Genomic DNA, 13,390 nt, shown 5'->3' with positions numbered 1-13,390 from the left:
AGGGGAACAAGGTTGTTGAAAATGCTGTTTGCCTTGTTTTAGCTATATATCTGTCCTAACTTACCAAACTCAACAGTTAACAGTGCATTTTACTGGATATAAAACAGACTTTTAACATGTTAACAAAACTGAACTAAATAAACTGGACTAAATAAACATTACGAATAGAGGGTTCAGACAAAAGCACAGTAAAAGAGAATGGCAGCATCTCTTACAATTGACCTTAATGGCATTTATAAAGAAAAGGTTCTGAGTTTGGAAGGAATAATATGCAATAGATAGAAAAACAAATTGAATTACATAGTCATATTTCCTGATAGATGTCAGTCATGTGTGAAAACATCCTAACAGAAAAATAAGATTTGTGTATAGCAAATGAAATCAGAATTTGCATCCATTCCCTTATGCTCTGTGAACAGAAAACAAACTTTGATTTGGATCTTCCATATCACTCTATTACCAGGGTGCCTTGGCCAGTCATGGGGAAGGAATTCTACAAAGGAACTTTCTGGAATTAGGATTTCTCAAGGGGAAATACTACCTTGAGAAGAGCATGTTGGAGTCACCAATAAGGTGACAGGAATTCATTCACACCTCCCCCACCCCACGCCCCCACCAACCCTCACCCCTCAGCTTGGTTGTGACTCTCAAACAAAGTCAGTCACTTTTCCTCCAGACAGGAGTGAGTCACACCCCTTAGCAAGGGCAAGGGACTAGGAATCAAGCTCCCAGCTTGCTGACTCTTGGAGGTCTGGAGAGGAAAAGACAGTGCAGGGAACAGCTGTACCTGCTCCATCTCTTTCTCCTCCTTTGTTAACTTAGAAACTACACAGAATTGCTCAGATCAAAACTCCCAGCACCCTCTCCTTTCACTTGAGAGAGACAAAACTGGACTACTACATGAAGAAGGAGGGAACTTAAAGGACAAGTTTTGTTGTTTTCCAACCCAATGCTAGTACCATAGCCAATCTACTAAGAAACAAAGGGGCCTGGGACCACAAGCAACAGCACTACTTAAAGGTGCATTAACAGCATGGAGCTCAATATAAACAGTCTTCACGTGGTGAATTCCCCCAGTACAAATGGATCATGAGCCTGAAGCATATGTGATGCTTTACACATTCACCTAATGCACATCTTGAGCCCTCTCACAGTGATGCTTTTTAAAGAGATGATAATCTAAGACCGTGTTATTTTTAGAATTATGAAAATAACAGCTGCCCTTGTCAGCCATTCCCAGTGAGGGCCCGTGCCTTCCAACAGCTCTGAGAATTCTGCTCTTGGCTCTATTGTCCTGGTTCAGTCTCTGTTTTCACAATCTTTAAACATAATTTGCTAGTATTCTGTTGAAATGTTTGTCTTCTCTGCCAGCCTGCCTATTCTTTGAGGGCACGAGCCATTTCTGTCATATTTGTTGTTCAATTCCTAGTGCCTAGCACAATGCCTAGCATACAAAAGGCACTGAATAGAAACGAGATAAATGAACAGAATTCTGTGTCCACTTTCATTTTTACTTTATATAACTCTTAATCGTGATTGTCAACTTGACTAGATTAAGAGATGTCTAGAAGATCAGTGAAGTGTACCTCTGGGTGTGTCTTTGGTGGGTTTCCAGAGATCAATGATACGTACATCAGCAAACTAATGAGGGAAGACCTACCGTGACTGAGAGTGGCAACACGCAACAGGCTTGCAGCCCAGACAGAATGAAAGGGGAAGAAGGAAGAAATAAGGCTGCGCTCCTTTAAAAAAAAAAGCTCCATTCTGCTTGCGCAGGTATATCTTTTGCTACTGCCATCACCTGTGGACGTGTGACTCCAGTTTCTTCAGCCTTTCAAAGAGGACTTACACAGCAACCTTCTAGAGACCTTCCAGGCCTTCAGTCTCGGACTGGTGCTGCATCCTTGATCCCTCTTCTTCTGCACCTTACAGCATCTAGGACACTGAACAGCTGCTCAATCCTCTGGCTCTCCAGTGCACAGTCACCATAGCCTCTCCTGCCTCTGACCCTGCAAGCCTACATAAATCCCCTTGCATAATTTCATATATGCATAGACAGACAGACAGACAGATATAACAATACAGTACACCAATGCTCTGAGCTAAAATCTTTATACAAGGGACTTTTTTCCCTTGGTTTTTTGAAACAGGGACTCACTATGTAGTTCAAGCTGGCCTTGAACTCACTATGCAGCCCAGGCTGGCCTTGAACTCACAGAGATCCTCCTGCCTCTGCCTCCCAAGTGCTGGGATTACAGGTGTGTGCCACCCCTCCTGGCAGTGCAAGTGATTTTTTTAAAAAGCAGTGGGTATGATTTATGAAAGCTATTCAGTGCTAGCAATCCATAGTCAGCTTGTAGAAGGTTTGTGTTTTGCTTTTTTTTTCCAGCCAAATAAGTCAAAATTGTGACTGAACTCTTCCAAATAAGTATCTTGAGGTATCAAACAAACCACTGGCCACAGTTTAGGCAACTGTAACTCTCAGGAAAACCATGATTATCCTATTGCTAAAAAGCTGTTTGTCATGTTTGCTTACCCTCAGAGCAAGGAAAGGCTCGTTTGGAAATGTTCACATCTCCTCTGTGATTTGCAGGCTCCAAGGAGCCCATTGGAGAATCATACGCAGTGTGGACTAAATACTGACTAAATGGAGGCAGCAAGCATGAGATAGCCCAGCAATCACCAAAACAGCACAGAGGTGGAAGTCCAGTAGACAACAAGAATTGCAATTCTAAGTACTGTAACTAAAAGATGGAATTTTGGCTTTCACTGAGAAAGTCACCTCCATGAGAAGCTTAAATATAAAGCAAATATCTTAAACACTACTTTATTTGGGAATGAAAATAGCCTTTCTCCTCCTTCTCTGCTCTTGCTCACTCACTCAAATGGAATGGAATGTCTGAACTTTTCTCAGGCCTGATGTTACTGAAAGGCCAGTCAGTGTCTAAGCTGTAGCAAGTGGACATACACAGAAGGCCCCCACACCTTTCCAATATACAAAGCGAGAGGCATTATTGCAAATACCTGTTTTGCAAATTAGGTAGAGAGCATTTCATTTTTATGTCATTAGATTCAAAACAATTCAGTGAGGGTAATAACTGCTTTATGTGTTCTTGTCTTCAGTTTTACCATTTTACCCTGTATCATATCCACAGGTTTTATTTAACCTCCAACTTTTGCACAATACTCAAAGAACAGAAAATTTTAGTCTCATGGGAAAACTAAACATGCTGGAATTTTGCCTTTTAAATTAATACACTATTAGAATAAGTAAAAACTGTATGTCTGTATTAAAACTTCATACGATCAATATCAAGAATACTGTTACTTAGACCTTAATACAAGATAATTTGAAATCCTAAATTTGTGAAAGAAATGATCTTTTTACTACACAATTTCTTTAGTAAAAAGGCTGTCAAAGTGTCCCCAATAGTCCATTAAAAACTTTTGACTATATTCTGCTACCTTACTAAAATTATATATTCAAAGTGATACAATTCTATTATGAAATGCACCTACTAGAAAATTGTATTCGATTTAAATTACCCCTGTCACTTGCACTCTATTATTGAGTCATCAACTATGGGACAGAAGCATCCCTCATATATTGTATATATTAAAAAACTTTATAATCCTGTAACATATTGCCTCCTATATATCATTATTCCTACTACATTTTTCTGAGATGGAAGCCAAGGCTCCAAAGTTATAGGAACATGCCTGAGGTGTGATCACTATCCAAAGGCCCATTTCTCCCATCACACCTAAGAGTTTGTCTGCAATCACTCTCTCACCCAAATGCTCTGTGCTTTGTGCTCTCCAAACATTTAATGATGACCTTCTATAGGTGAGGCACAGTATGAAATGAAGACAAAAAGTGACAATGACCTGCAGAAGTAGAAGGTACAGCTTTGAGAGAAAGGGGGATAAAAATGAGTCTGGGCTAAGACAGAAGTAAAAACAGGTACACACAATATGAATCACATCATGATTATGGAGAATAGGAGTTTTGCATGGCATTCCTCTACTACAACCCCACTAGGAAACAGATTCTCACATTCGCTCTATTCAGAGGCGAGAACAGCCAGGTTAACCAGCAAAGTCATGCAACCTGTGAGCGACTGCATCTGAACAGTGATGGGTCTGCAGCTCTATGCGGAACCAGGCCGGTCCATCTGATAAGAACATCTGGACAGAATTGGGACAAAGGACCCTTAGGAGAACAGTGATCAACTGAAGAACGAGACAAGGAACTGCACGGAATAAAGGAAAAGACCACTTGGCAGCATCGTGGTCCACTTTGTCCTCACCACAGACACCCACGTGTCACAGGACACAGTACACACCCTTGGCCAAATAAAGGTGAGGCTATCTATGTCTGTAACAGATGGCAAGAGTCATCTTTCGACATGGGGAACAGTCATTCTTTTAATCACTGCAATAAACACCTGTAACATAACTCCGGTTTTCATCAAATCCACACCTGGAGAAAAGATCACCTTTGCTTGATCTCTAATACCTACACTTCACAAGGAGGTTCCAGGGGTGAAGAGGGTGCACATCCTCTAGCAGGTGTCCTGCTCACACCTCCTCCCCTCCAGATCTGAGCTACATGGATTCTCCAGGCATCCCCTCCGCCCTCGGGGATGGTGCAGAGATAAAAGAATGACTGAGAAGGTCCTCAGAGACTCAGACCAGCTCCAATTCCAGAAGACAATTAAGACAGAGCTGAAACTGACAGTGTCTTCATACACGTGGTAGAGAAGTAGGAAGGTGGAGACAAGTGGAAAGAATGAGAGCTAAACAGGTTTTAAATATCAGGCCAACCAGCCAGCCTCTGGCGCACGGCCTGACTGCCCTGCTGTCATTGAACAGTGAACCCCGATTCTTCCACTCTGTCACAGTGGAATCATGCAGAATCTCACCACTGAGAATTTCACCATTAAGCCAGGCATGGTGGTACACGCCTATAATCCTAGCACTCAGGAGGCTGAGGCAGAATGATTTCAGTGAGTTCGAGGCCAACCTGGGCTGCATAGTGAGGTCAAAGCCAGCCTGAGCTATAGAGCGAGACCCTGCCTCAAAAAAAAAAAAAAAAAAAGAATTTCACCATTCATCTTTCCTTTGGTCTGTTATATTCTACAGGCTCAATCTGTAATAAAGGCTACTCATTTACTTCAATGTCTCCTTCCTTGCTTGCTATGCACACAATTACACGATGATACACAACAGCACGTACACTTTGGTTGGCACTGGCAGACAGTACCCGGGAGAATGGGACAGGCCTCGAGGGACTACATCCATGAGCCATTATGAGGCGCCTACTATGTGTCAGCCCCTAGGGCTTTTGATAAGATCTCTCAAAAAACATTATTTCTGCAATGTTTCCTGGAATTTGGAGAACACTGTCAACCTGTCTGAAGAACTGTGAGAATACAGGGAGAAACACATACACATACACGCTCTAACTATCTCTTAGCAGAGCCCACGTGCTATCATTCAGCTCCTTTATCTTTACACACATCTGCAGCACAGCCCCTGTCAGGACTGTCCTCAACCTGGCGCTAAGCAGTTTCAGGATGTACACAGTGATAGAGAGCAACAGAAAACAGCCGCATTCTAGGGGAAAGGACTTCGTGATACTGACACAAAAGGTCAAGAATATCAGTTCCCAAGACTGCTATTTTCTTTTTAAGGATTTATATGATGATGGTGGTATTGTCACTGCCACGCATACATGTCTGAGTGAAAGCGCCTCCTTCCCACCTGTACACACCCACCCCACCTACTCCCAGCAACCACTCAGGGCTGAACAGGCTCCCAAAAGCCCGGACTCTGGCCCCAGGCGACGGGCTCAAGGTGGATAACACAAAGTGCTGGCTGCCCACAAACACAACTCCTCAGACTGTGAGACTTTCCTTTTGCACTCTTAGCACTCCACACCAAGAGCAGATAATTACCTTTATCAACTTTCTCATTTTCTTTTTTTGGGGCTGTGTGTGGGGGAGATACGGTGGCATGCAGGTGGGGCTCTTTAGGGATTACTTTTCTTACCAAGAAACCAAGACGCTCTTGTTAAAATCTACTTTTCTTTCTTCCCAAACAGCTCCTAAGATCAGTAACTTATACCTGGTTTCTTTACAATTTGTATCACTTAGAAAATGATGATTTTTGGTATTTTGTTTCCTGAGGTTTTTTTTCCAGAAAAAGTACCTTGTGTTCTACAATGGAAACATTCGGGACCTGTTTAGAAATAGAAGGAAATAAAATGAAAAAGTGAATGCAATTATTTCAAATCATTACAGAAATAACTTTAAAGATACAGTGTTTAAAACAAAACACTTATATACAGGAAAAAAGTAGTATTTTTGTTTAGAATAATTTTTCATGAAAACAGCACAAATTAGAAAACAAAATACTTAAGATTCTATATGACGCCACAAGAAAAACTTAGCCATCATTTCGTCTGCCAAAGCCAAAGATTATCTTTCGAACATCTAGCTAGAATGTCTGGAGAAATAATAAAAATTCAATTTTGTAAACAGTAGAGTTTCTATAAACAAGACTTACTGTACATTGTAAAAGAACATTTATTTACATATCTTTGACCTAGGGCTAAACTTCTGCCAAAGTTAAAATATTATAGAAAAGAGAATTTTAAAGACCAATATCCTTTATTGTTTCCAATTTCAAGTATTTGTTATTTTAAAATACTGTTGGAAATGGTAGTTTCAATGTTCTAGAATGAAAGCATTAAATATAAAAGCAACATCTGGACTTCACAAAAGAATATATTTTCTTGCTCGTATTTTTGGCTGCTGAATAACTTAACTGCAGCAAGATCTGTCAATTAGTATTCAGATTTGTAACAATGGCAGTAATAAACTGGCAGAAAAAGTTGCCTATTAACCCTTCAACTTGTCTTCTACACAAACATTCCCTCTGATATGTTTTGGCTGCATGGTATCTGAATTACTCTTTGGTCCATGTCCAAAATATTCTATTGTTGCCATATTTATCCTGTACTGTATTCTTCAAACTGGCTGCTTCTTGGAATGGATGCTAACTGATTCTAGTCCTGGTACTAAAAAAAAAAAAAAGACTAAAGTAAAACCAAAAATAATGTTAATAATAACAATGGGGTAGGGATATACTTCAGCGGTAGTTTGCCTAGCGCTACAAAAAAAGAAATAATAATAAGGGCCAAGGGATTTAGCTCAGTGGTGCCAAGCCTGTCTGGCAAGTGCAAGGTCCTGAGTTCGATCCCCAGTACCAAAATAATAATAATGATGATGATAATAAATAAAAAGTAATAATGACACAGAAATCATTTATTACACTAAATTCCCAAAAATCTCCTTTTATAAGATTTACAAATCAGTCCAGCAGTACATCTCCTTGGTTGCAGGAAACTGGAAATATTTTTTGTTCTAAAATAGCCATTTTTGCACAGATCCATCCCTGAATGCATTGTATCTAAAGAGGATCAGGCAGCTTAAATCATACAGCATGTAAAACTTCCATGAAAATCTACCAGTCCCACAATAAATGTTTCCTCTGCATCCACTATATGAAAAGCATGATAATCCTACCATGACATAAAGATGAGAAAGACAGAGCATCTCCCTTCAAGATTATATTTTCTTGTAGACTCTGTACATCAGAACACAAACAGATAAGTGTAACGGGAGAAAACGTAAAGTACTAGAGTGAAAACTTTTATTAAAATGTAATAATTTTAATATAGCCTGTCACAAATACCAGTTTAAAAGTTCAATACCATCCTTTAACTTAAGGCTATGTGGTAGGATTCTTAATAATACTTTATTATCTCCCCTCATGAACGTCAAAATTAAAATCATGTCTCTAATGGAAAGCTCCACAGGAGCTTTCCATCTAAATTTTTTGACTTCTAAAAGAAAATAAAAGTGAGTGTAGAGCAAACCAATGTACATGACTGTTGGGACTCCCTGAAAAAACAAACACATCCCAGGAACTATGAGCTGCTTAAGAGGAGATTGGGAAACCTTTTAGAAAGCAATTATTTGACTCAAAATTAGACACGGAAAAGAAATCATGACTGTGGGTTTGCAACTTGAAAATAAAAGGTTTACAAAAAGGAGCAAGACCAACTATGCTAAAAGAGAAAAACTTTCAGGATAATTTGATTTGCTTTTTTGTTTTTTAACTCTCATTCCTTTGGCAGAGAATATAATGTGGACAGACAGTGTATATCTAATGTATGGTCCCCTGTCACAGCTCGGAAGGCAGGGGTAGTATCAGGGCTTATTTCTGGGGAAATCATTGTGCCTTTAGGAAGTTGGATGTCACACTTCACAGCCTCATTTCCTCATCTGTCTTCTCGACCTTCCAGGGCTGGCTCAGATACAAGTGCTGTCAGAGCCATCCTGGACTCCTTGAAGCAAGGTTACATGCTTTCTCCTTGGTACCACTTGGTGCCATGCTTTCTCCTAGCACACAACTGATTACAGCAATAATCACAGACTGAAGCAATTAATACTCCATATCTGTTTCCTGACTAGTGAGGCAGTATAGGTCAGGGGTGCAGAATCCAACAGTGTCTGATAGCACAAGTACACTCAACATTTTTCACATAGATAACCGTATCACTGAAGAAGAGAATTCTACTAGGACTATAAAAACCACAAAACATTACATTAAACAAACTGTTCTGAAAAAGTAAGTCATTCATTCCTTCAGCAATTATTTGCTTGGCTCCTACACAAGCACCCTTACAGACACAGCTTAAAACTCAAAGCATCTGCCTTCAGGGAGCTAACATTGTAGAGGAGGGTGAGGAAAAGACACAATTTTTAAAAATTTTGTCAATGCAATGTCTACAATATTCAGGACATTTTGCATGATTTCTAGATGACGTAAGTGATCTAGACCTAGTTATCAAGAAATGTATTCTCCAATTGTAGAGATAGTAAGCTCAAAGATAATAACAAAAGACAAAATACAGGATGAATAATAATGTCAAAGAACCAAGAAATAAGGACTGTGTCAATTCACTGGGATGCACTTTGGGGCAAAGGATAAATATTAACCTCCTAGATTTGTGACAGACTTGGGAGGAGGAGCTGTTGAGAAAGAGAAGTGAGGCTGAAATTACTTCAAAAGGAATGGTTTGAGCTAAAGCCAGGGAGAAAATTATAGGACTTTGTGGAACAACAAAGAATTCTCCCCTCCTGCTGCCACTTTCCTTCTAATTGCTCAGTTCAAGCGCTCCTCTCTGCTTGCCAGCATCGGATGCTCATAGATGCCACCTAGTTCATAAAGCTGTCAGATCCCTTCCTCCGCTTGCCCGTGGCCACTGTAGACATTTTTAAATCCAACTACTGGAAAGGCTGACTCTAACGCCTCCCTTTCCCTCTCCACTTCACTTTACAATATGATGTTGGGGAGAGTTTTCCAAAAGCAAATCTGATCCTATCAGCTTTCCAGGGAACTCCCAAATTTTTTTTTTTTGGAGACAGGGTCTTGCTATACAGTTCAGGCTGGCCTTGACTTCATTATGGAGCCCAGGCTGGCCTTAAACTCACTGCAATCCTCCTGCCTCAGCCTCCCAAGTGCTGCGATCACACGTGTACCACCATGCCTGGCTTTGGAACTCCCAAACCTCATATAGAATGAAACTCAAAGTCCTTATAAAGTGTAGAGGAAGCTTCACAGTGTCACCCCTGACATCCGCCTCTGTGCCTAACCACAGGGAACTCCTTGGAGCTCCAGACTTCCTGACCTTTGTGCACCTCCCTGGCCCTTCAACACCTGGCCCAACAACTCTCCTGTGAAGCTCTCTCCCATCCGCTTCCACAGTTCTGTACACACTTCCAAGGGATTTACTCCAAATGTCTGCTGCCATTTGGAGACATAAGGGAGACATCTTACACATTTTTTTAATGGTCCCATATCTACCGAAGCATCTCATCCTGCACCCCTCAAAGAAAGATTGCTCAATTAATGCTGATGAAGCAAAACTGGGGTTCAGGCCAGACTTGCAGGTATCTGAACATGAAGTGGATTGTGAGGGAAAAGAGTGGACCGGTGTGGGAAGACAGGTCTACCTAAAAACATGATGGTGAAAGGAACCAATAAGGACAACAACGCAGAAGCACACCTGGACCAGTATCTCTCAGAGGTAAGGCACCCTCACCGGTCTACCTCCTAGTAACATGAGCATCAGCGGTGTGCATCAGAGAACAAGCGAGAGCTGCCAGAACCAGACTGGGAACCTGACACATTTAACCATCTACCATCTAAACTAGGAACCCAGAACAAGCAACCAACCATCCAGATAAAAACTTTCCATCTGAATGCCCTGGGTACTTCTTGACAGCTCCCTTTTTGGGAACAACTTTTCTTCCCTCAACAAAGTTTAAAACACAGAAAAAGCAAACAACAAAATGAAACACTATACTAAATCTATTTCTGCATTCTGTCATAAAAGATGCTCCTATCACTTTTTACATCAATAGGAAGAGATGTTGAATCATATCACTGATTAACTGGGGGTGGGAAAAGCACTGGAGACAAAGCAGCCAACAACACTTTCTGCCACCAGGTAGGGTGGCAAATGACCCCCTTCCAGGGGTTACAATAACCTGTGGTCTCTACCAGTGCAACAAAGACTACAGACTTAAAAGCCATAGACTTAAAGCCATAGACTTCCAGTCACTTCTGTGGTCGGTTTTTGAAGCTGATGTAAAAAATAAATGGCCTTTTGCAAAAATGCTCTATGCCAACAGGTAACCTCATAAGCAAATCTTTTTTAGCCATAATTTCTGGTGGCCATGAGTTAAGCAAACAAGGAAAACACCAGTGTGAAATTTACATCTTTGATTCTTATTCCAAATAAGGAAGTAACCATGACACTTAAGTACTGAACAGTGTTTCAGTAGTAAGCAGAACTCACTGCTTTAACTTAATGGCCCTACCTCCCTATGAGAAAGCATACTTCCATATAAGTATATAAAACATTTCTATGATACAATCAGGGAGTACATCTAGTTGGAAAAACTTTTTGTCTCATGCAAATTTGCTTATGAAAATGTCATATGTTATATCCAGAAATCTGTCAAAATATCTCCTGCTCTAAATTACAAAGTTAATACTTAGGAAGGATTTCACAGAAATCTTCAGCATTTGAGTGGGGTTTAAACTACTACACAACTATTAGTAAAGTCAAGTACTAGGAGAGATATATTAGTCAATAGCATTAAACATTACAAAACCGGAGACAGAGGTCAAAATTATTATAATTTCACCAGTCTCCACTACCATATTTAGAAACCATTTTGTAATAACTTTGTTAATAGCCTGTACACCACTACCAGCCTACCTCCAGTGGCCTTTGACAAGGCTTATTATTTTATAACAACTTTAAGCTTTCAATCGACATGGTCAAATCTTTTCTGATATAAAAATCATTGCAACATGTACCAAATTTGTATTTTTAAACAAACAACAAAAAACTGCTTAAATCTATTTAAATATGTGCCACTTGGCATGAAGTATGTTGAGTTAACCGATTTACACACTAGGAAGTATTAATATGAGTAGCTTCTGGAGGGTGAGAGACGAGGTGTAGAGATACTTACATCTACACTGAATTGAGAACATGAGTGAATTACCTCTAAAAACAGCCCAGTGCTAGTAGTGAATTTTATGATGCCTTAGCAGATAAAGACTACACAAGATTAGTTTTTCTTTCTAAACTGAGATCTATTGATGGCACAGTGGAACAAATAAAACTTAGAACCTCTTGGTTAATTCAGTTTCCATTTGGGCTTTTACCTCATTTATTTATAATACTCAATATAGACAGTGACATCTCACCATAACAAAAACATTTTCCTAAGAAACTACTTGTGCTAATTTTACTGTAACCTTTTAAACTTTGCTCCCATGATTTAAATTTTTATGTAATCATCATTTACTACCTAATTTTACTAAATGCTAACATCAGACATTCTGTGTCCAGCACAGTGATCAGGTGGGAAAAACCCTAATCTGCACAGATCCTGCGAGATAAAAACCTGGGTTTGAAGGTGAGCAGCTAAACAGATCAACCTGTGAGCTTCAGTTTTCTCTAATACTACCTGCTACTTTCATAAAGATTAAATCCTAATAAACTTTTCTCATGTGCATGAAAGGTAAAGCTAAACCACGAAGTGTAACCCTCTCTATTCGATCTGTCCCTAGACAAGAAGAAATTTACCAAATTCTTTTAAGTGATCAGGGCCAAAAATGTGAAAGGAAGAGAAATTACACCCAATTCCTAAAATTAAGTTACTCTTAAAGTTATTAGAGAAGAATATGGCTTTAGGATGGGAGATGGAACTGTCTGTTTTAAAACTGATTTGGCATCATGAGATTGGGCCCGAGTCGCCAGAACAGACCGCGTGGTAATTTAATCAGTCTTCCGGAGAGACCAGTATATTATCATTCCCTGACAGTGATCTCTTTAGGGATCTGATTTTCTCCCTGCTCTTCCCATTCCTTTCCCCTTCCGCACGCCCTCTCCCTTCTTTTGTTTGCTCTTTCGCTTAACAGCTCTCCCTCGTTCAGTCCACCCACTCCTAAGGAGAAATGGAGCCACCTGGGCTTGCTCCCCGAGCTCCAGGGCCTCTGCGGTCGAGCAGGATCCCTTCTCCGGCGCGCTCCGCAGAGGGAGGATCCCCGGCCCGCGCCCAGCAGCCACAAATCACTTCCCGGGCCGCCCCGCCCGGCCCGAGCCCTCCTTTCGAGCAGCCCCTTCGCTTTCACTTTAGATGGGATTCAGGTGGGTCCCAGCCTGCTCCAAATCCAGGCCAGCTCCCCGAACCCCGCCCACAGGCTCGCCGCTGCACCCCAGCTCTGCGGAACCCCAGCCTGGTTGGAGGCGCAGGAAATGACCCAAAAGTTGCTTCTGAGCCCAGACTTCCGCGCCCGGTCGCGTCCCCCGTCCGCCGAGACTTTCCTGGGGCTGCGTCCCCTTCTCCCGGGGCTCTGCCTGGGCGCCCCACGGGCTCCGCTGCCCCAGCGGGCTGGCGGGCGGACAGGGGCTCGGCCACAGCCCCGGCCGATCGCACAGAGCCCGAACTTCTCCCCGCGTCTGCTAGGGCTCCCGCGGAGACCCCCACGCTCACCGATATCCCCATCCTCCTCGTCGTCCTCCTCCTCTTCCAGGTCTAGCAGAACGTTCCTGGTCATCATTTGCATGTTTCCCCCCAAGGTGGCTCCGAACTTGGCGGGAAGTTGGGGACTCTGGGGTCCCGGAAAGGAACAGTTCTCGGGGAGCCGGGGCGGACGCCCTGACTGGGAGTGCGGCGCGTGTCAGTGGCGCTCGGGGAAGCCCTGCGTCGGGCGGCCTCTGAGCATGCCCAGT

At 41.7% G+C, this 13,390-nt stretch overlaps 1 protein-coding gene across 1 annotated transcript in view; it reads right to left on the bottom strand.

Moving 5' to 3' along the window:
• The window catches only part of Ano6 (anoctamin 6), a 181,697-nt gene extending 168,307 nt beyond the window's left edge, over positions 1-13,390 (bottom strand). Inside the window, exon 1 of the mRNA XM_004863154.4 lies at positions 13,152-13,390. Coding sequence (XP_004863211.1) covers positions 13,152-13,224 — 73 coding nt within the window. The 5' untranslated portion in view covers positions 13,225-13,390. The remainder of the gene's footprint in view (positions 1-13,151) is intronic.

This window comes from Heterocephalus glaber, unplaced genomic scaffold, assembly GCF_053883595.1.
Source record: "Heterocephalus glaber isolate CG9 unplaced genomic scaffold, H.glaber_assembly_v1.0 deba00001733, whole genome shotgun sequence".
Taxonomy (NCBI): Eukaryota; Metazoa; Chordata; class Mammalia; order Rodentia; family Bathyergidae; genus Heterocephalus; species Heterocephalus glaber.
The sequence above is the reverse complement of the archived record's forward strand: the minus strand, read 5'-3'. Positions and strand labels throughout refer to the sequence as shown.